The sequence below is a fragment of the Anguilla rostrata genome, chromosome 4 (genome assembly GCF_018555375.3).
Source record: "Anguilla rostrata isolate EN2019 chromosome 4, ASM1855537v3, whole genome shotgun sequence".
Lineage (NCBI taxonomy): Eukaryota > Metazoa > Chordata > Actinopteri > Anguilliformes > Anguillidae > Anguilla > Anguilla rostrata.
Genome location: NC_057936.1, coordinates 15,759,819 through 15,783,626, shown reverse-complemented (window position 1 = coordinate 15,783,626; position 23,808 = coordinate 15,759,819). Strand labels below are relative to the sequence as shown.

Sequence of the window (23,808 nt, the reverse complement as noted above, 5' to 3'; positions counted from 1 at the left end):
TCTGGCCGGCGCATGGCGTGTTGCGAGCCATCGCACTGGTGAAGTGCTATTTCTGTCCTGGATCTGGACACACTTGACTGCCGTTTGGCAGTTTCATGACTCGTGGTGTGTGCCGAAGTGGGAGGCGAGCCACTGCTGGGGTGTGTCAGGCAAGGTCAAGCAGAGCACTGCACTTTTTGTGCAGCTTATTGCAATTTTGGTATCCGTCTATAGTCAGCGATTTGCGTCCTCGCCTCCTGCCTGCTCAGACCATTTCTCTGGTGTTAAGTCACAACCCAGCGCACGTTTGATGTACAGTGTGTAAAATTTCTTGTATTCTTCTTTAAAAAAAAAAAAAATTTCAGTGGAAAATTTATATTAAACGAGAGAAAGCAGTTCAAAAGTTAAAAGAATAACAGTGCCAGAATTATATTGGCGCACAATCCCATTCCTGCTCACTTACACAAATATGCAACAGGGAGGTAGTTTCTAAGAAAAGACTAGAGTAAAGAGGTATGTTTTGATAATGGGCTTGATAACTTCAAGCTTCATGTGGATTCGATACATGCTATGGCCAGAAGCGATGAAAATGTACCTCTTTGGCCATGCACACCAATGAAAATACAACTCATTACTGTTGTTGTTTAAAGTATGTTTTTGTGAATTCTCTTAATCTATGGGTGCGCGCACACACACAAACACACACACACATCCTGCTGTGTGTGTCAGGGCACGCTGGAACGGCACGCTCGTTTCAGACAAAGGCAGCATCGCCTTGGCCTCTGAGTCCCTCAGAACAGCAGAAGATGCTGAATAATTAATCGGAGGTTGGTTTTGCCAACGTTGCCTTTCCCGCGAGAGGCTGTCAGCAATGGCAGCATTAGGGACACGAGGCCCCGCGTTTGCCCTCACTGCAAGAGAGCATCCGGGCCGGGTTAATGGCATAGAGCCCCTCGCCCCCCTCCCAACGACCCGCACTCCACCTCCTGGGCCAGGGGAGGGAGGAGGCGGGGGGTCGGGGCTTCATTGTTTATTCAGCTCCGTCTCTGCGGATAGTCTGCTCATCAGCGAAGGATCACTGCGGGGGAGTCCAGGGAGAGGCAGCCTCTCGCTGCTCCCCTCACACGCACAACCAAATGATAAAAATTCAGATGAATGCTTACTTGAGTTTGAACTGGAGTTGTTTAAATTACTCAGAGGCTCCTTCAGCGGTTCTCAGACCCGCATTGCCAAATTCAGCAGGAACTTTTCCCAGACATTCTCCTGAGCTCATTTCTCCTGAGCCACAAGAGCCTTTTCTCATCTTTATGATAGCAGGCTCCAGGCTTTCTGCCTAATAGTCAGGGTTTCTCCAATGTTTTGATTTGCAAATTAGGCACCATGATAGCTGCAGTGGTTTTTAACCCTCCCCCCCTCCTCGCCGCAGAAGTGATGAGAGCAATGTGACGTTATTTTCAGCCTCTCATTTCCATGGAAGAGGCTTGCTGAGAACATCCCATTCATTATTCCTCTGCTTCATTACTCCTTCGAGTGTCTTCATGTATATTCAGCAGGGAATGCCAAGGAGACTGGTAGCTGTAGCGACTTGGACAACTTCTGCATTTTTTTACAACATATCCATTTATATATATTGAAGCAATTTAATTGCCTTGCTCAAGGGTACATTGGCAGTGTTCTACCTGGGAATTGAACTGCAACCTTCAGTTTACAAGCCCGGCTCTCCACTGCTGCTACAGTGGCACCGTAGTGAAGAGAAAGGAGTCCAGAATGGACACCAAGCCCTGTGGGTCACTAGCCGAAGGTTCGGGATCAGGACCCATGAACGGATCATTATCCAGCGCACGGTTTAATGCTCCCAAGGGAAATTAATCAGCTTCAGGGCAAAGACGATATTTCAGTCGTACCGGTCTTCGTCATCACCCTCAGTGGCTGGTGTGGAGTCCAACAGCAGCTGCAGACACACAACATGCACTGCAGCACAACATAAAGAAGACATACGACCTGCTCCTCCTGTGCTGCATCAGCAGTAGATTACGCACACAGTATTATAGCGTTTAATTTTGCAGCTCTACCCTAAGCGCAGATTTGTATGTCTCCATAAACGCGCTTGTGGGATCCTCCTGAACCAGGAGAAATCATTCAAAAGCCCCATCAGCGCAAAACTTGGAACCTTGGCCCATTTCCCAGAATCCTTCGTGCCTGGCTACGCTTGGCGTCCCAGACTGCGGGGAAGGTGAAGCTGCGCGCACAGCGCGGAATGTGCCGGACTGCGGGGGGTGAGCGGGACCAGGGAGACGCAGGAGAAGAGGGGCAGCCAGCGGACTGTAGGAGAGACTGAATCCCTGAGTCAGACGGGGAGGCGTGCTCCCCTCCCCCTGTAGAACTGTTCTCAGCTGCATCGCTCAGCTCTTCTGGTACAAACTCACAGCAATTCCCAAGCCTCAGACGCAAATGGGGGAAATGATTTGTACATGATTTTTTTGGTCTGAAAAAATCTGATCTGATCTGGGGAAATTGAATTTTCTGGTTTTGACCTCATTTAAGGATTTGTACAAGAATTTGATCTAGAAATAGAAAACCAGGATACACACAAGCATCATACATAGCGGTCTGTCATTCTAAAGTTTGTCTAGTTGCACGGTTTTTGTATAGGATCGTGTGTATATTGCACTGCTTTTATTCTCATTATACTAAAGCACATATAACAGGGAAACCTGCCATTCCCATTAACCAAAAGCTAGTATGTGGAGCTTTAAATGTGAACTGGCCAATGTGAACTGTTGAAAGGAAATGTGTTATGTGTTTTAATAGTGAATTTAAATGTGCTTGAATGAACTTGAGTTCATTTTTCCACCTGCAGTACAGAAGGTTTGTAGCACAGCTGTCTTTGAGAACTGCGATGCCTGGTTGCCATGGTAGTTCAGAGGTGACCAAGCCAAGTCCTGGAGAGTCACAGGCTCTGCTGGCTTTCGTTGTTACTTGCCATTTGGCCAATTGATCAATTAGAGCAGTCAGTTACACAGTCATCTCACCTCACCTGGTTTCTTGGGTCTAAAGTGATTGTTGTATGTATGGTGAAAACCAAAAACAGCAGACCCTTGTGGCTCACTGGGACCAGGGTTGTCCAGGCCTGTGGTAGTTGAATTAGGCTAATGGGTCTCTGAGCACCCAAAACTCACAGACCTGAGGAGTCATCGTCCCCCATCCCCCCCAGTGGCTCACATTATGCATTTCTCATGTCAGTGACAGCACCGTTTTGGAAAGTGTCCCATCTCACTCAGCCTCCCGCCTTTTCCTGCAGAATTCCCTGACCCGAAGCGCCCCCGTCACCAGCGACGCCCAAGGCCGCAGCGGGGCGCGCTTCCACACCTCCTACGACAAGAGGTACGTCATCAAGACCATCACCAGCGAGGACGTGGCCGAGATGCACAACATCCTCAAGAAGTACCACCAGGTACGGTACCTGCTCCCCAGTCAGCCACCGTTCTCAATGCTCAGATATGGCTTTGCTTACTGCATGTACCTTCAGGCATCTGGCGTATTCCCATTTTGTGACTTTACTGTGAATTTGTCCCTTTGAAGAATACTGCAGGTTTATGGGTTGTGAAGCACCGTTGCTCAAAGCCTGACTTGGTTTATTTTGGTGGTTCTTGAAGTGTTTGGTACCACAATTGTACAATAACTGATACTGAATTCATAAAGGATGAAAGTATATTATTTGTATGAACTCCTATCCTTGTATCCATCACATGCCTTTAAATGACAGCTGGCATAAGGTGCAGCTTCCTGATTCTTCACAATCACAGTCTGCTCGTATTATAGGAAATAATATGTGGATTCTATCCTTTTGGATATTGCCACTATCCAGTTGGATTTTGCACCTATTTGACAATTTCGTAAGAACATAAAAAAGCCATATCTGTGAGCAGAAAACTTGGTGGTACAGTCTTAATAATTTCCCTGCTTGAGAACATGTTTTGCAGTTATGAGTCTGGCACTTGGAAAGCATACTGTACCATTGCTCGGTTATTTTTTAACTGGGATGTAGCTACTCATTTCATTTGTGTCACAAGGTACTCGGTGTTAAGGCTGAGGCTTTATCGCACACGCACACACACACACCTTCGCACAGATACTCACATACAAGCGTATACCCCACCTTGCATTTTCCCTCGCAGTTCATCGTGGAGTGTCATGGCAACACGCTGCTTCCCCAGTTCCTGGGCATGTACCGCCTCACGGTGGACGGAGACGAGACCTACATGATTGTCACTCGCAACGTCTTCAGCCACCGGCTCTCAGTCTACAAGAAGTATGACCTCAAGGTGATTGAGAGAACCCGCCGATCACATTAATTATGCAGCACCTTTCTCCATTTGAAGAATCACAAAATGTGAATAGTGAGAACAACATCCTTGGCCAAAGTTAAGCACCAAAACCAGACCTCTCCTGTGTGTTTCCCTTGCTGACGAAAGACGTCGTTTTAAATTGCACGTCTGTTTTTGGATTTCAGGGCTCCACAGTTGCCAGAGAGGCGAGCGACAAGGAGAAGGTAAACCGACCGGACATATCTCTTTTTGTATTTTAGAAGTTTCCATTGAAAAGCTGTGATCTGGACAGGAAGTTCAGATGTACAGTCTTATTACCCTAAGGTTTTTAGTGGTCATCTGTCAAGCCATGTGGAGGAAGAAATTCTGTGTTCAGTCCTGAGGAAATTCTTCTGTGTTCAAAATGACTGGGTATGGCCAGTCCACAAACCAACGGAAAAGGGCTACCAGCTCTGGCCTTTGTCACTTCCATAATGGCAAAATGACAATGTCAGAAGCAAAAAAGAATCCATGCTCCATTCCTCTTTTAGTTTTCATGTTCAGTCTTTTGTTTCTGTCACACATCGGTTCTCTTTTGTTCGATCCCAACTTGTGGCTGTTATGTGGAAGCTTGAAATGCCGTCCTCTGCAGCCAGAGGGCTTCCTGGATGCCTCGTGTTTGTGTTCGTGTTTGTGTTCGTGTTCGTGTGGGTGTGTGTGCTGTGGGGGTGTGTTCGTGGGAGTGCGGTGTTGCATGCAGTACTGTGTCCACTAGCGAAGAAGCGAGAGGACAGAAAGCAACTATTTAAGAGTGTACTATTCATTTGATGAAATGTGTACCTGTCCATCGTCTTCTGGAACAATGGAGAAAAAATGACCAGGGAAAACAACGCGAGACTAGTCAGTGAGTAACGTACCTGAGTAAGGCTGGGTCATCTTACTCAAGAGGCGCTCTATCCGTCAATGCGTCTTTGCCGTATCCCAGTCAAGTGATGCTGTCTTACTGGTTTTTGCACACTTCCAAGTATTCTTCAAAGCAAGTAAACTATGGCCTTTATAAACCAAGCCAGAGATGGAGAGAGAACACTGCTATATCACAGTGTCATGCAGGGTATTTTTCTGACCGTATGTAGAGCTCTGTGGTCATTACATTAATGTGGACCAAAGTTCCCAGGTCACCTGACCTGAAAAGCCTGATTTTATTCTATTTTATTTTTTTTTTCATTTTCCACCGTGGCCTGCAGTAACATAATCCTTTTAGCTGCGTAGATGACAGCCAGCAGGTCATTTGATTTGAGGCTCCCGCAACAATAACTGAAATGATTACTGTAGCGGATCAGGGAGGGGAAACCGCGGGACGTAGATGGAAATGGCATTTAATGAGATGACATGGGTGAGCAGGTGCAGATTTTCCCCTACACGGTCCAGTGGTTTGTGTGTGAAGCCGTTTTTCTCGAGGCTCAAATGATAAACTGTACCGAAAAAGGCTGACCTCAGCCCAGTGAGCCCCTGTCCTAAAGACCCCTCCAACTATGATGCCCAAGTGCATCTATGGCTTTTCTCCTTCAAGACAGTTTTTCAGTCATCTTATTTATGGTTCTGGAGACCGTTTTAGCATGTACTCGCTGTGAATTAGCCTTAGCCGGCTCCATACCTGATAGACAATTCCCTGTAACTAGGTAGCTTAGTTTCTCAGACAGTTCAACAGTAACTTGCTTGAAATTATATTGGAGTTCTTCTGGACCAAACTTGGCGTAAGTTGAAATCCACCGTACATTGCCGGCAAATATCAAGCTAAGATGGGCTAAATGGTTAGTTCTCAATGTGTTCTGACACTGTAGCTGCACGACCGCATGACCTCACCACACGCAGTGTTGAAGGAGTCTTGGGTTTGCCTGGTTTCACACTGAGCTGTGGTAAACAAGTTATCTGATCTCCTCCGATCGCTGGCCTCGTTGCTAAAAGGCACGCTAAATCGAAGTCATCTCGAGCACAAAGGCAGTTTTGACATGCAGCAGTGGCATTACATTACACTTTATTGTAAAGCTTTTATCCAAAGGGACATATTGTCATAAAATATCAGTTATCCATAGTGATAAACATAGTCTGGTTCACACAGTAAAGCATTGGCTAAGTGAGTGAAGTTGCGGCTAAGTCATAAGCTCAAAATGAGGCATGATTAAAAGAGATGATTAAGACCTACAACATCAAGATGAAGATAGAAGTGCAACATGAAAGTGCTGAAATACCAAGGTACAAGTGTTACATGAAAGTGATGCTTGATTGAGAATCTCCCTGCAGAGGAGTGTAGTGTTAAAGTTTGTCAGGGTACAGTCTGAAGAGATCTTCAGACCAAAGAGGAAAATGGGCAGTAATGGGGAGTTTGCTCCACCACTGGGGGGCTAGGCACTGTAGTACTAAGTACCATTAGTAGTGACGGTGAGCTGTCATAGTAGCAAGGACCTGTGAGGGATGACGAGTAGCTCCGTCTTGTTGAGGTTGAGCTTCAGGTGATGTCTAGCAATCCATGTTGAAATGTCAGACAGGTGGGAACATATTCTCTCATTAACCCATGTGGCAGAGTGGGGGAAAGAGAAGAAGAGTGGTGTGTCATCAGCATAGCAGTGGTCAGAGAAGCCATGTTAAGTAATGACTGAGCCAAGAGATTTAGCGCACATGGAAATCAGCAGAGGGCCCAGTACAGATCCCTGCAGGACTCCTTTAACAAGGGGATGAGGTGCAGAAACGGAGCCCTTCCAGGTGAACTGGTAGGAGCCAGGGCTTCCCCATGGGGCCACGTGGGCGAGAAAGAGATTATAAGTGAAGAAACACTCCACCTGCCACTGAAAGTCCATAAATTACCACAGCAGCAGAAAAAGGCTTGCAGATCGATGAGGAGGATTAGCCAAACAATGAAACGTGTCTTTGTGTGGCTGACAGACAAAGACCCTTGCTGTGGTTACACAGTTTTACCTCCTTTCATTACCAATGGCTCAGTCACTTCCAGCAGCTCTATTCTGGGTGTAGATTTAGATAATAATTACTTAATTATCAAGTACTGCACAGGATAATTATATAAAGACCTCTCTCTACATGCATTAGCTCGACTTTAATTGATTTAAGCGAGCAAAACATACAATTATTTTCAACCGTCAAATTTCGTCATCCAAGCTTATTTAATTTTGGCACTGGCATTTGTTAGAAGCCCCTTGTTGCATTGGCTAAACACAGGGGGGGAAACTGTGATTTGAGGGTGTAAGCTTTCCCTGAAATTCAGAAGTGCACAGAGGCACATGGACAGTTGCTTTGTTTCTTGCAAATGTTGAGGGTAGTCCTCGTTTTTGTACAGTAGCTCTTCATAAAAGGCCCAGATCTCCACCGGTTGTCGTGAAGTGTGGATTCAGTGGGACGTGGTCGTAGATCACGTTTCAGGCAGACGATAAAAGACTGTGTACCTCCCCGCCTTGGTCTTTTACAGTTCACTCCTTCCCCCAGAGAAGGAAGGGGTTATGCAGTCAATCGCCGTATGTTCTGCTTCCATTCGTGATTGTATGTATGAGCATGAGGTGGGCACACTCACCTTTGTTCACTTCAGGTTTTATTTCCCAGAGTCCTCCAGTACAGTCGTATTAGGACTGATAATTACCCAATTAGGACAACTTGTTCTTTTCAACCAAAAGACAATGATGTTTTTGGGTGAACAGAGGTGCAGTGTACACATTGGGTTTGCATACATACACAGACATGCCTGCACATTTTAATTTTGACCGGTTTTCTGTGCAACACGTTTGCATGAAGTTTTACATCCATGCATTTTGAAATATATATCTTATATGCAGTCATATATACACAGAACGTACCGCATTGCTTTTGTACAAGCTGTATATATTGGTCGTAAGATATATATGCAGCGGTCAAAGCCTCTTCGAAAAGTAATTGATGTTATCTCAATTACTCAGGCTGTTTTTGAATTATTATTTGTTTTGCCTCCTTTTTGTTCATGTTTTCTCATCACAAATTTTGCCAGCTGGTTGTCCGTCGAGGTCGCTTCCACAGACAGCGACGCTGCAGCCGCGTCAGCCTCACCCTGTCTCGTGGTCACGCCCGAGCGTGCACGCGTGTGCGCATGATGTCACAGGCTGCTGCCTGGCCCACGACCTTTACCCTCCAGGACTAGGCCGTCTGTCCATTGACTTTCACAGTTTGTAACTCACCATATGTAAATTCTACAAGAGTTCAAGTGTATGAATACTGTCTGAGTTTAGATTTGCTCCTTTCTCATAAATCTCTATTATGGGTAGTAGGAAGGGCCGGTGTTCTCTGGAATTTGTTATTACTTAAGCAGAAGCTAAATCCATAGGCACTGTACAAAAACATAAAGAATTTTGTGCCCATGATTGATGACCGTCATTAAGACCGGTTTTGCTGTGCATACAAAAATAAATAAATTAAAAGAAAAACTGCGGACAAACGCATAAAAGTCGATTCAGCAATGAATAGCTTCGGATCACTTAGATCGCTCCCAAGGACAGTTGTATTACACATATTCTGGCGTTTCTACGCGTACTCTTGCACTAAATGTTTATCACCTGATCAACGCTTCAATTTTTCATGCAGTGTCTTTCCGTAAAATTGAATCCAGCAGTAAGCCGACTGGAAATGTGTTTTATGTCTGTTCTGGCGATTTGTCTTGGAGCACTCGACTGAAAACGCACCATGTGTGGTTCTATGAGGAAAAGAAGCCAAGCTTTTATAAAACAGTCATGTATAGGCCATTAGTTTGGTGAGCGTTGAGTACAAGCAACAAAGGTTTAAGTTTTATTTACTTTTTCTAAAAATAAAATTCATTACAAGTTCTAAATAGATGCATACCAATCCTGGCACTTGCATTAGAAACCAATTAGTTTTTTTAATCCTCAGTCAACAGCACATGGTGTCCTTTTAATGCAAAATATAGTGATTTACAGAAGATCAAGAGCAAAAACGCTTGGGAAAAAAACACAAGTGAACATCTATGGTGCTCTGTATGCGAAACGTCCGTGAAACTTCCAGAAAGCACTGGCCTGGTTGATAAAAGATGATGCCGTTGTGAATGAATGAGCCTGAAAACCCTGCCTCTCCTTCCCTGTTGTAGCAGCCCCGCCCACCCGAGGAGGCCGCGCCCCCCAAATCGCGCATGCACCAAAAGCTGCAAACGATCAGGATCGCCACGCGTTTTTACTGCGCCATCAAAAACGTAAGAGGCATGCAGCAGAGGGGGAGTGAACCCAGACGACCAGTGATCAGTGACTTCACACACGCCCGCTGCTTCATTCTCCGTAGCCTTCTCCGTTCAGTGACGGTTCACTTGTGGTTCTGTTGAGTTTCTGTTCGGATCTCCTTTTCAAAGGTGTAATTGGGACCCAATGGACCATTCCTTAGGACCGAGGTGTACTTAATGTGACAAATGTACTTTTACCTCTGTATAGCAGAATGGATTTGTCTGTGATCAAAATGAAAACTTCATTCATTATCATTATTTTTGATGGAAATTCAGTCAGGAATGCACAGCATATGCCATATATTCTAGAAGTTACCCCTTTTTCTGGTTACAGCAACATGTCACAATCATGACTTAAATCAGAACTACGTTTTTTTAACTTAAGATTTAAACTTAATGCTTTAAGGTGTAAGATCACAAATATTTGATTAAAATGTTCTTAACTGAACATTCTAATCCTGATGTAACGATCAATACTGGAGTTCTAGAACAGTTTTTTTAAAAGTTCCATTAAACCTAGTCTTCGAAGGGTTACATCAGTGGGAACAGCAGTTGGAGTTTGCTTATTCTCTGGCACATCATTTCTGTTGAATGAACTGGTAATCAGTACAGGTCAGGCTGTGCGAAGGACCATAAGCCAACATATTCTCATGCTCTGTTTCAATTACTGACTAATAGGAGCTGCCAATTAAGGCTGCAATTACAAAGCGCTTTTATCTGGGAGGTACAAAGGAACAATTACATTGCCGCGGTGCACGGATGTAGGATTTTTGTTTGGGAGGAGATCACGTTTTAGGGTATTGTCTTGAACGTTGTTCAAAGAGGTAAAGTACTACCCAACGTGATGCTTTCATTTTCAAGGGTGATGATCCAGACCTAGTAACACCCCACCGTTTCCGAAGGACATTTTAACCTTCTGAGCAGACTAATACATGCTATAATATTGTGATGCAAGACACAGTAAAGCAAAATGCTTCAATCAGCTCATGTGCAATACAACATAATTGTAGATTAAGAATACTGAATTGAAAATGCACTTGTTCATGTGGGCTTCTGCCATGACTGCTCTGCCATTAGCACTGTGCATTTTTGACGACTTGTGGGTGGGCGTATCAATTTTGAACTGAGAAACCCGTATTCTTTTGTGCATGGGAGAAACCTCACAGCTGCACGAGGTGCTGTACCGCCAGTTTCCCCAGCACAGTGCACTTCCGCTGAACGTCTCTCTCTCTCTCTGTCCTGAGGTGTGAAGGTAGGCTCCTTACCTCAGCACAATTCCCACTGAATGCGTAATGTCCTCTCGTATAACCCCGGCAGAGACTGGCCCTTTTTTTTGGTCTGACTCTGCGATTTCACCCAGCAGGGTGTAGCCTTGCGTCCTTTGATCGGCCGGGCTCTGCATCGATCCGCTGGGCTTAGCCATCTCAAGCCACTTTCAAGTACACGGGGCCTTCATAGACGAGCACCAATTCCGTCGGGGTGTAGCTAAGAATATACATAAAAGCATCGCTGAGTCTAGCTCGTTTTAACATCCGTCAGATCTGACACCATCCACCTTTTTTTGCTATGCATTGGTTACTTGTGGAACGGAAGGGAATTGTCCAGAATCTAGCATCCTTCTTACCATCTTACCACAATGAGGTATAGCATCATTTCTAACAAGCTGTCAAAAGGCGGTCTTTTGACTGGGTATCCCCCTTTCTAGAGATGGGAACAATCACTAAACTAAACGTAGTGGTTTATACCGCAGTGTGGAGCTGTGTTTGGTATGTGTGGTTTGGTAGAAACACAGGTGATATGTTGACATTGTGGTTACAGCAGAGCCCTGCACATGCTTCAATCTAAGTTGTAAAAATGGATTCAGCAAGATTCATGCAGTGGACATGTTTCATAAGAATGCAAGTGTACAGGTGCATACTGTTACTTCAGTTTATTGTCCCTGGCCTCTGTCTTCAAGTGCCAATTCAGAACACCTTTTATCATTAGCCTCTGTAGCCATTATAACTTGTCCTTCGGGTGGTGTAACCAAAACAGAGATAAAATGTAGCTCAGCCGGAATCATGAGTTGAGGCTATATTCTGGTCTTATGCTAGAAGGCCAGTTTTGCTATCGTTATCGTCCGCACTTCGTGTGCACATTTATTATCGGACAGTCATTTGAGCTGATTTATTTTTCCCTCAGTGATTGAATCGGTATGAGCCGGTCTTCCTTTTCCCCTTGTATTTCCTAATGAGGATTCCAGATATGGGGTGGGCTGCCTGTCCTCAGACTTCAGTTGAGATTTGTGTAGTGCTTCTATATACAGAATGGTGGGATTGTCTAAGTTAACAGTGGGAAAGTAAAACGGGCTGAGGAAAGGTAAGTTCCATTCATCTGGGATTGCAGAGAACATCAACAGTGACATTTAAATTATTTTAAACGTTCAGTAATTGGCAAATAAACAGCATTCAGTGACAGAAAAGGGGTTCTGTGCATCATCCCATGTGAAAGTTTTGACTTGTTTATTCATTTAATGTGCTGCAGTGTCCAGCTGAGAGGCAGTGTAAACCCACAGAACTGACCTCCAATTTGAGTGTCCTCTCTAAATCAGATTGTGTGTGTGTGTGTGTGTGTGCGCGCGCGCGTGCGCGTGCGTGCGTGTCTCTCCTCTGCGTGTGTGTGTCTCCTCTGTGTGTGTGTGTGTGTCACCTCTGTGTGTGTGTGTGTGTGTGTGTGTGCACACTGTTGGGTAGAACTGCAGGTTGCGGTGGCTGCTGTGCTGTCACTGTGAGTCAGTGCATGCTCCTGCAGCATCAACAGCGAGGCCCTCACCTTCCAGAGGTCATAATGGCTGCCTCTCGTCTCGCATGTCACGTAGCCCCCGGTGGCAGAACCAGGCATGAGACAGGCTGAGAGTCTCTCTCGTAGCCCAGCAGCGCCCTCTGTGGTCACATCAGTTACTGTCAGGAGATTATGCTTTTTCAGCTTGGTGTCTGAGAACAGTGAATAACAGAGGAAATCTCATGCCTCAGTGTAATGCAGCAGAAAACAAAATATCCTGCGTAATGCATAATGCTTCACACACAATAACATAATTTGCGTGCTCTGTGCAAAAACTATTTGCCCTCATCGTAAGATTTGTCATGACGAGTTTCGCGACTCTTTGAAGGGCACCGCCGTGTTAGGGGCAGTGCACGACTAAAGCTAGCAGCTTCCTCCGCAGCGACTACGCGTTCACCTTTTCCCGGGCGTTAACCGTCCCAATGTCATTAGGCCAAGGAGCTGCCCACGTACAAGGACAACGACTTCATCAACGACGGCCAAAAGATCTACGTGGACGAGAACAACAAGAAGATGTTCCTGGAGAAGCTGAGGAAGGACGTGGAGGTGAGCGGAGAGAGGCCGCAGCGGCAGGCTGGTTCTGTGTGACTGTATGACGCCTGCGAGCATGAACACACACATTAACCCACCACGCTGGCGTTAGCATGTAGCCCTCACCTGGGTTTTAGTAGCAGAACACATCTACAGTGGGGACCGAACGTCTGAGGACTTTTGGACCGGTTGTTTTCACAGTATTATCAAGGGTTAATACAATTATGATACTACATTTATACTTCTTATTCAAGAATACATTCTTTTGAATGATTCAAGACAAAACAAAAGTGTAGGTATTTACTGAAGGTCAAAGCTCGTTACCACTTGGTGTGTCTGTGTTTTGACTTGATTACTGCCGTCACTGTGCTGGCATGGATTATACCAGCTTATGCAACACCTCATCTTCCATTTTATCCCAGCACTTTCTTAACACTTCCTATGGATGATCTGTTGACGTTAACTGATGTTTGACTAGGTTCAAGTCCAGTGACTGGTGGGAATAGCATAATAATAAGCTCCCGTTGTTCTCAATAATTGAAGACAAGAAGTGTAATTGGTGTATCATAATTGCATTATTCCTTGATAAATAATGAAAACAGCCAGGACTTGATAGTGTCCTCAGACCTTTGGTCCCCACTGTACATATATGGAGTGTTAAGCATCAGGGGATGTTACCATGGAGAAACTGTGGAGTGGTTTTCTCTGAGTTTGTAAATACAATACATGTGCTCTGCTTGGTGAATACACTCACCATAATGTTATCTCACAACCACCTAGAACATAACCAGATTGGTCTCCGAAGTTCCACATGATATTCCATGTTCGTCGGGCCGCTTCATGGCTGATCCAGACTTTGCTTTGAAAACCTGTCTCATGCGGAAATGTCCAGGTTCATCGCTCAGTCTGAATCCTGGCTCCCCTCTCCCTCTCCCTCCCTGGCCTCTCCTCCCTCCAGTTCCTGGCCCAGCTGAAGCTGATGGACTACAGCCTGCTGGTGGGCATCCACGACGTGGAGCGGGCGGAGCAGGAGGAGGTGGAGAGCGAGGACAACGAGGGCGAGGAGGAGGGCGAGAGCGACGGGGGCGCCGTGGGAACCCCGCCCGACAGCCCCAGCAACACGCTGGACAGCACCAAGCCCTTCGCCCCCGGGGAGTTCGACCCCACCATCGATGTCTACGCCATCAAGAGCCACGACAGTGAGTGGGAGTCTCAGGCCCGGCGATATGCCGCTACGATAAGTATCAAATGCAATAACGGTCATCGCCACCGTGTGGTGCATTGCTGTTCTTTTTTTTTTTTTAATTATACCTGATGCAGAGTCTGAGAGGGCCAAAGAGAGCCAATCAGCAGCAAGGCCTTGTAGCTTCCGTGTGATTGACAAAAACACATCTTGTGATCGCATGGAAATTGTATGACCTTGCTCTGATTGGCTGTCTTATCAACACACAGCAGATATCAGTGGTAACATTTTTCCCGGAAGAATTTCATGCAGCCTCTTAAGATTGGATCTTTATTATCGCATCAGGTATAATTAAAGAAAACGGACAAAAAGAAAGGCAATACACCATACGGTGGCGATGATCGCTACTGCATCTGACACCACATTTTCTTTACACTGATTCGTCAATGCATGGAACAGCTGCCATTATGTTCTAGTTTGCAGGATAATGTGGGCTGAACGGCCTGTTCTCATCAGTATGTGTTCTTGTATGCATGCGTACACTAACAGACATGCATACACGCAGATGCAAACCAATTGCTTGAATGGACACTCCCACAGACACAAGTGGGTTAGAGATTCTGTGCTGGATAAACCTGTCGAGAGCGGAAGACGAAAATTAGATTTTGCATTCAGCAATTATTCTGCCACTGTGATACAGCTCATTAATCTTCTGTTATTACATAATGATAATAGTGGCTCGCTGCAGCCTCTCAAATTACTGTATAACAGACATGGGAAACGTTCTCGCCAGCAATTAAAATCAACTGTGTGCCGCTGCTCAGCGTCGCTGCTGCTTGCCTGTTCTACGGCCAAAGCGCTGGTGCGAACGGTCACATGTCCGTAATGCGTCTCGCCAATCCTCTCGTCAAAAGGCGCTCCGAGGAAAGAGGTGTACTTCATGGCCATCATCGACATCCTGACGCATTACGACGCAAAGAAGAAGGCGGCCCACGCAGCCAAGACGGTGAAGCACGGGGTGAGTGTCCGGACCCGAGGGTACTGGCCACAGCAAAGGCTTCGCTCGCCGCGATGCACGCCATGCGACAGTAGGAAAAGCCTGCACCGCAAACGATAAACCCTCTCCCTCTCCCGCTCCCTCTCTCTCTCTCTCTCCCGTTCCCTCTCCCTCTCCCGCTCCCTCTCTCTCTCTCCCGTTCCCACTCCCGCTCTCTCTCCCGCTCCCTCTCCCTCTCTCCCGTTCCCACTCCCGCTCTCTCTCCCGCTCCCTCTCCCTCTACTTCTCCCTCTCTGTCTCCTACTCCCTCTTCCTCTCCTGCTCCCTTTCCCTCTTCCTCTCCCTCTCTCTCTCTCCCTCTTCCTCGTTCCAGGCCGGGGCGGAGATCTCCACGGTGAACCCGGAGCAGTACTCCAAGAGGTTCTACGATTTCATCACCACCATTCTGTCGTAGCCTGGGTGGCGGCCAGGTGGAGTGGTGGGCGTGGCGGCAGGGCCTCTGCAAGGGGTTGAACGCAGGAGCCCAGGGGTGGGGCGGGAGGGGGGTGGAGGGTAAGAGAGGGGCCCTGGTTTAAAGGGGGTGAGACGCGCACGATGCACCAGCGGGGACCATCTCAGCAGCTACAGCCTCCATTTTGTTTACATTTGATTTCCTTTTGTCCGTTTGCTTTTTTTTGTTTTGTGGGACCAGACGAGCGAAAAACGGAGCAAAACACGGAAATAACGATCAATTTGGATTTTTTGTTGTTGTTGTCGTTGTTGTTGTTGCTGTTGCCTAGTATATATCGTCCTTCCAGCATTCTTTCACTTCATCTTTGTTATTTTACTCTCCATTTTAATTGGAAATAACGTGCAGAGAGGGGGTTGGGGGAGCATGTCCAGTCTGTCGGGTTTGTTTAAAGGACTGGAGACAACAGCGATGTCTCCCCAGAACGGTCCTGTCATTTTTTTTTCCAGTTAACCAGCTCTAGCGGACGTTTGTGGAAGCTGGTCTTTCGAACAGGGAGGCGGAGCCAGTTGGAGGGGGAGGGACGGGAACTGAGCGCCAATAGCACGTCTGCGGAGCAGCCGGGGCGCCCCGCTTCCTTTATGTGGCCCCTCCCCTAAACACCAGGTCCGCCCTCTTCGTCATGGCGACCAGCAGCAGCAGCAGTGCTGTGCTGCACAGTACCCTCTCACTCATTCTTCTTCTGCACTCCAGACATGGGGAATCCCTCTCTCATGTGTGCTTCCCATCCTGTGCACGGACAAGCACAATGTAATATATCGTCTCTTGCCTGTAAACTTTCATTTCCTGGGCCAAAATATTCTTTGCTCCAGAGAAAAAACTGGGGTGTGTTCAACAGGGGTAGTGCTTGAAGTACATTCCGCTTAGTAGTGTCACGTTGTTAAATAAACCATTAACCTTAGAGTTAGGGCTAGGCGGAGTGAACCTTTGGTAATTATCAAATGTATTTTGAGCACAGTAATGATCATTGCCCGCATGTAGTGTCTTGCCTTTCTTTGAGTCTTGTTTTTTTCTTTATACCTGCAGTGAACTTCTGAACTTCAGAGGCAACATGAAATGTTTCCGGAAAACAAAATCACCACTGATGTCTATTGGATGTCGATAAGACAGCCAATCAGCAGCAAGGCCTTGCAGCTTCCATGTGATTGACAAAAACACATCATGTGATCACATGGAAGCTGTGTGACCTTGCTGCTGATTGGCTGCCTTATCAACATCCAGTAAGTAACAGTGGTGATTTTTTTTCCCCGGAAGTGGTTCACGTTGCCTCTGAATTCTGGATGCTTACTTCCGCATCATTATTAAGGGAAAAAGACAAAGAAAGGCAATACACCACATGGTAGCTATGATTGTTATTACGCTCAAAAAATATTTAATAATTATCGAACGTGTATATATTGCCAAACCCTACCTAGAGTGCTCTGTAAAAGGTCAGAGGTGCCTCTACTTGAGGTTGTCTCATTTCGGCAAAAAAATCACAACATTCGTGTTCGTGTGTGGCTCGTAAGTGAAACTGAGTGAGCCACTGCTCAGCTAGAATCCATTCTGAATCACTGAGCAGAAGAAAGAGAGCACTGCATCTCTTTGGGCGTTCTCTAGAAACATTGATGAGATTTGATTGACACCTTCATATCCCATCAGCACCCACATATGGTGTAGCACTTTTCAACAGGACGTCCATTGCATTAAACAGCACAGCGGGTCCATGTCATTCTACTGAGCACAGCCCTCAGATTTTGTTTTTTTGTTACAAGAACCACTCCTAGCACACAAACCCTACTTGGCCTCTCATTCTTATTGCGTATGTTCTTGTGTCATCTTTTTAATGTACCTGGGAAAGGGGTGGAGTGTTAAGAAGAACATTCATCGCAGGGTCATCGTTCTTACATCCCTTATTTCACTTTCGGGTTGTGAATAGGTCTCTCGGAATTTTTAAGTTCCTCAGCCATGTGCTAGAAAACGTGGAATCGACTCAAAAAATGTTAAAATACAAAAAAATTGTATATTTTGCACATGATAAAATGCACCAAAATGTTTATGCATATGATCCTGATGGTCATCATGGTCTTTACAAGGGAAAAGCAATACCTGTACCAAGTGAAATAATATGATGTAAGGTATCGTTTTTAGGCAACGGGTAACAAGAGAATCCTGTATCCTTTTTGCCTATCCTTTTTATTTACCCATGCAAAAAACTTCCATATGGTATTTTTGTTTGTTTAGAGTATATTTACAAATATTTTTTACATTACATTTTAATCAAATAATTTTGCAGGCATTTTAAAGTACCACCCATTGAGTGAAAGTGTTCTGATATATGAAGGATGTTGGTGTTTGAATTTGTACCAAGCTTAAGTACTGTAAAACAAAAAGGAGCATGTTGCCTAAAATATGGAGTTTGTGATTATTTGCTTGTTTGTTTGTTTGGTTCCAGAAGCCATTAGTATTATATATTGATACATGTTTCTCCAGAGTATAGTTTCCAAAATAATCCTAACATGCTTTATACTGTTTTCAATGTATACACTGTGCAAGAGGCGTGCCTTTTTACTCAAAATTATTTAATTTTGTACTTTAAATCTTTTTTTGTTGTTTTTTAAAACAAACGTTAAAAGGTTATTTTCTAAAAGTGTAGAGGTCAAAACGGATCCAGTGGCTCAACTGAACCACTTCTGTGTAAGCGTATAAAATATGTATTAGTGATTCAGCTCAATAAGGCTATTATGGACATTTAAGAATAAAAAGAAAAAAAGCCATCTTATCTTTGAGAGGTGACTTTTGAAAACGTGTTCACCCTCTGCTCCAGTTGGGCAGGAGGAGTGTGTGTTGTGAACTTGTCAGTATAGTATGGTGTAAGGTGTGACTGTGTTTACCGTAAATGTGTCCCTGCCTACTCATTGATGTTGTCTGCGATATCAAAGTGTTACTTCCCCTCCGTGTTACTGTTACCAGTCCACTTATTGTCAAATGTAGGTCATGGTTGAGTCCCTCGTCACATTGGCAGACAGAAGGACCGAGCTCTGTATCCGACGGATGTGTTCTCTGAAAGGGCGGCTTGACTTAGATTTTGCTGGGCTTGCCATTCTCTCTCAATGATGGATGGGTGGTGTGAATGGGCCCCTAGGACAACACAGCAGGCCAGATGAATCTGACAAACCTGAGGGCGAGTCGACTTCAGTATGGTTGGGCTTTGGTCGTGTCACAGCTGTGTTTGCTTCAAACGCCATATGTAGCGGCAATGGCATGATGTTATGCAACTTTCTTTTTTTTTTTGACAAGACCCAATGCCATATTCAGATTCTAGCATCTATGCAGCCTTCATCTTGAGTGCATATGTGACTGATTCTGACGTTTTGTTTATTCTGTTTCACAAACGATTTAATCCAGCACATTACCAGTTGCATAAACAATTAAATCATTGCTGACGTATGAAATTTGTGTGAATTTTCACTTATATGATCCAACCAAAACGGGACCATATTATGGTCTGTGCCCTTTCAGATTTGTCAAATGGGCTGTATGTATTCATAACAGCTTTTGACAGAAGCATGCTGCAAATGTTGTTAAAGGTCAAGAAAACTGGATTCAAATTGTGTTTATATTCCCCAGAGGCAACAATTGATTGTCTTAATGTTTCTTTCAAGTTTTTAATCCAATTATAACCATTAAATTGTAATACTAGTAGATTATTGGGACTGTTCAGAAGATTAGGACAGGGTAGGCGTGTATCCTGCACTCATTAATATTAATCTGTGAGACCCCTCATATGTAAACCATTCCTCGTCACTCAGTTATGGCAGACAACACGACAATACGAAATAAAGCAACATAAGCTAAGCTTTACCATCATTGGGATGGCAGGCATGCCATGTTAGGCGGCATGCTCCATATCTAGTTATACCTGCAGTTCATTCAATGTGTAATAATGTGACACTGAGCCACTGTACACTAACATTAGACTCCACAGCAGTGTGAAATTATGTACATTACACCCGAATAAAGGAAGGCTTCAACTCAACATATCTAACCTTGAAAGCTATTCACTTATCACTAGCTAACGGTAGGCCTACTTACCCATCCATCACGCTTCTGTTCTGCAACCAACAGGAGTGTCACTAGCAGTGGCAGTTGAGAGGGAGGTTAAGGGTGGGAAGGCACTGCACCATGCACCAGCGCTAGCTTTTTAGCGAAGCCACATTGTTTTTGTAGGTAGCTTGTCTGTCGCTTTGTTTTTTGGAACAGAATAAAGCGTTTTGGTTTTCTGCATCCAGAGAAGGCATTTCCAGCTTAGCTTGCCTTCACAAAAGTGGCTAGCACATCATTTGCATATTACATCAGAAAGAACTTCCCCTGGCGTAGCGTTTTAGTGATGTACATTGTACTCGGATAACCCTGGCCGCTGAAAGCCTGCCGTTTAGCCAATGGGGAAGCAGGCCAATCTCGGCACAGTCTTTTAAAGAATCATTTTTAAATATTTCTTGGTCATTTGTAAATGCAAAAAGCATTAAAACAGCAAATCAGCAGAGAATTCACAGATTTCAGTTTCCTGGACCTTTAATTCCATTTGCCCCAGATACTGCTGAGCAGGCTCGTGGGAATTTTCTAATTCCTTACAAAATTACTTGCAGCTTCTGTGATGTTCTTTAAGCCTTCTTTGTAGGCCTTCATTTTCATTTATTTTGCCAAAAGCAGTTGTTCCCGTTCAGTTTACATTGTGTTGTACATCCACATAAATTGTGAAATTATTACAGAGTATTGCAAATGTGAATATTTAGAGTATCATGATCAAAAACTAAATATTTGAGTTTTTTATTATAATTTCCTAATCATTTAAAACGGTTACCTTCATGTCCATTTATATGACTAAAAAAAATACATTTTCATTAAAAATGACAGTGTGGCTCGTATGTTTAAGTGCTTTTGAAAACTAGTCATAATTATAACAATAACAATATTAATGCTCATGGGTCTTTGTCTGCAAGTCATTATTGTGAGTACACTCTTACGGGTGGGGCTGCCTCATGTTGTGTGCTGTAATACCAATATTATACACTCCATCCCATAAACATCGCTCAATGAAATAAAGCACTTTGTCTGCTTGGTCTGGTCTCTACCACACTTTTTTGTTGGCTCATGCCCTGTTCCACACACCAGTATTGCACACACTTTGAGACGTGTGCTTACTGTATCTTATATTGCTCCTGTCATTAGAGATTGAATGCTGCTGCCAGCCAGCTAGTTCCCTCAGCTCTTAAGATTTCTCATGGAAAATACAGCACTGGGTCCAATTATTTTTGCCCTAAATGTTAGAACGGTAGCGAGTCCCAATGCACTTGTTATTTGTCAGAAGATTCGATCTTTCCTGCTGTCCCTGACAGGATGCCAATGGGTTGTTGTTGTTTTTTTTTGTTGGTTTTTTTTGACACATTATCCGTCCATAGTGAATGTGATGTGTTTACTCTCCTTTGTATAGTGTGCCAATTTCCTTAGCAGCTTAGATGCAGGAGGTAATCCTTGACTGGAAATCAGGTGGTCGGTGATTATTAACCTTGTTTGGCATTGAGAACCTTCATGTCACCCCTGGAAAAAAAAAGCAATTTAATTGATAAATTAGTAAATGACTCAGCTAACATTAAACAAAAAATCAGTTAACATGGGTTTCCTTGAGACAGCATCTTTTTGCCCACTTCAGAATACATTTTAAAATGTTTAAATTAAAATCTTAAATATAATTTTAGAAACTGACAGTTATGTTTGTTCCCATTTTTTGATTTTTCAAATTATTGAATATTTCAAAGAATGATTCATTCTTAATGGCAACGCTATCGTCTACTAATGGTTTGTCACAACTTATAGTTGCGTCACAGATGGGCTCAATGTCAAGAAATGTATCAAACACATTGTCCTCAACTATGCATCTCAGACAATGAGCCATTGTTGGCTCATTCAGAATCATCTCATGTGCCTTTGGGTGGAAAAACACGGAGATGGTGTTGCATTTATTGGTCATTAAAGGCCATTTCCTCAGCTTTGTTATTGGTTCCCTGAGGGAATAGAGACTTGCAGCAAAGCCTCGCTCTATCCAACCTTGAATTGGCACGGCCAGATTTTACACACAGTGCTCCAATCTAAACAAAAGGGAAAATATAATGCATTTCTTCCCAAATTGTAGCTACACTCCCACAATATCTAATACTGTTTTTTTCTAATACGTAGGCTATAATCTCCGGTCACAGGTTGTTAAACTTGTCTATGCATACACTGTAGTCATGCTTCAGTATATATTTGTGTCTTGCTTATCTCCGTGTTATTACAACGACGGTCGTTTCTCGTGGTCTACCTACCGCAGCATTTGAGAATGGGGTAACTAGTCCAACGTGATGACGTGTTACTGAAAACCCGCTGGGCTTCGGGTTCCGTCGTTACCATGGCGATATAAATGCTACCCTGCTAGAGACGTGCAGGTGAGAACATTTCTGTAATGACCCAGTGTTCTCGAGGGACAGCAAAAGGCATTACCTCATTATACGTAGGCACTTAGGATAATGTTTTTCAATAGCTACGACTTGTTCATGGATTTCACAATTGCTGTTTCAAAATGTGAGCTGTTGCGCCAAAGTGAAAGCATTGTAGCATAATTGTTTAAATACATAGCCTGTAAATTTGCGACAATGGGATCCTTATTATTTCTTTGTCTAATTCATTATCCTATTGTTAAAAATTCAAATACAATTAGGCCATCGGCAATCGATGGTTCTAACCTATTCGTTCAATCAGTAGCCGCTAGCCAGGTCAGATCAAAGTATTGGCCTTTATGGCCAAAATACCGTGCTCAGATTAGTAATTTTATAAAATCCTGTACTAAATCTAGACTAGGCTACGTAGAAAGACTGTTCTAAAGCCATCAATATTGTTATAATCTAAATCGAATAGATTTCCTAGAGCCTATAGGCTATGAAAATATGAGGCTTAATTAGGCTAGATAAGCAATCAATGAAAGTTGAAATTTGAATAATTGACTGGTTTTCTTGGTTAGGCTTGATTTCTTGGTTTATTAGTCGAGTCGAGAGATTTTATTGAACAAAAATAAAATAAAAAACTGGTTGAAATTAATGCTAAAACTAATTAGGCTAAATGTAGGCCAGTGTGTTTCATATGCTAATTATGACAACAGCCCGATATTTTGTGGGTCTCGGCTCTAATAAGATAGCCGAAGCTTGCATTTAGGCTACCGAGGGAAATTATCTCTACTAGGCTACTAGGGTCCGCTTAATTTGGCAGTCTAAGACTAAAAGATATTATGCTACATTTGGAATACAGAGGTGTTTCGGTGCGTAACATAGTCAAAATTCCGACTCTAGGATACATTTTAATCGCAGCAATCTAATTTAGACAACTCATGTCTCCGTTAAATCATTGTATAACGATGCCACGGTTAGCACACTAGGCTATTACGATTTATTATTTTTCCTCTAAATTTAGGATGCATTGATTTTATAGGTCGCGGTTTTTTTTTTTTTTTTTAAATCAGCACACCCCTAAAATGCCAGAAGGCAGACCTAATAAAATAATGCATGAGAGACATGATCCAAATCTACCATATTCGGCGCATCAAAACGCGAGGCAAGTTCCCCTTCCCTGAGGGCATGTTTAGACTAGATTATTAGGCGTCTCCGCTGACGCTACAATTTTGGACTATGAATAGTTTAGGCTACATGGTTGAAACTGCCCTTTTGGTCGATCGTGTGTTTTGCAGCGAATTTAGGCTGCCAACGACGTCTAAATCTATCCTGTCTGTCTGTAACATTGAGGGCATGTAGCCGGCAGGGGGCAACAAAGAACAATTTGTAAATCGCTCAACAAAGACAATGGGGGACTTCGTATGAGGAAATAAAGCATAGCACGAGGTAGGCTTATCAGTTGAACGCATTGAAAAATAGACACATAGGGCCTATCCTAAATTATTCAGTTAGTCTTTTTTTTGGTGGGAGGGCAGATTCAGATTCACCGAAATAGCCTAGGCCTACCTATGCAATAAAAAATAAAAAAATAGACCACGTAAAAAAAAAAAATCCGTGGATATTTTAGGGTCCTCATTGGACTACTTCTGACTCTAATCAAAAGACATAGGCGGAGGCATAAACCCCTTTAGCATTTCGAAGAGCATTTTCTTTTCAACGCAAGTGCAGTAGGATATGAAACGAATGAGCGAATGGCAAGATT

General features: G+C 44.0%; 1 protein-coding gene and 1 long non-coding RNA gene across 3 annotated transcripts in view; one reads left to right on the top strand and one right to left on the bottom strand.

The window, feature by feature from the left end:
• The window catches only part of pip4k2aa (phosphatidylinositol-5-phosphate 4-kinase, type II, alpha a), a 54,676-nt gene extending 33,989 nt beyond the window's left edge, over positions 1-20,687 (top strand). The window contains exons 4-11 of one of the 2 annotated variants that reach the window (XM_064330954.1): positions 3,281-3,433; positions 4,158-4,304; positions 4,493-4,531; positions 9,421-9,522; positions 12,799-12,912; positions 13,856-14,096; positions 14,995-15,098; positions 15,451-20,687. In XM_064330954.1, the coding sequence (XP_064187024.1) occupies positions 3,281-3,433; positions 4,158-4,304; positions 4,493-4,531; positions 9,421-9,522; positions 12,799-12,912; positions 13,856-14,096; positions 14,995-15,098; positions 15,451-15,531 (981 nt within the window). In that variant the 3' untranslated portion in view covers positions 15,532-20,687. The remainder of the gene's footprint in view (positions 1-3,280; positions 3,434-4,157; positions 4,305-4,492; positions 4,532-9,420; positions 9,523-12,798; positions 12,913-13,855; positions 14,097-14,994; positions 15,099-15,450) is intronic. The other variant, XM_064330955.1, reaches the window with a different exon arrangement.
• Positions 20,688-20,975: 288 nt separating this feature from the next.
• LOC135252637 (uncharacterized) lies at positions 20,976-22,350 on the bottom strand. The gene is made up of 2 exons (XR_010329443.1): positions 21,930-22,350; positions 20,976-21,165 (listed from the first exon to the last, which is right to left on the bottom strand). It is a non-coding gene; the product is annotated as an uncharacterized LOC135252637 (long non-coding RNA).
• Between the last annotated feature and the right edge of the window lie 1,458 nt (positions 22,351-23,808).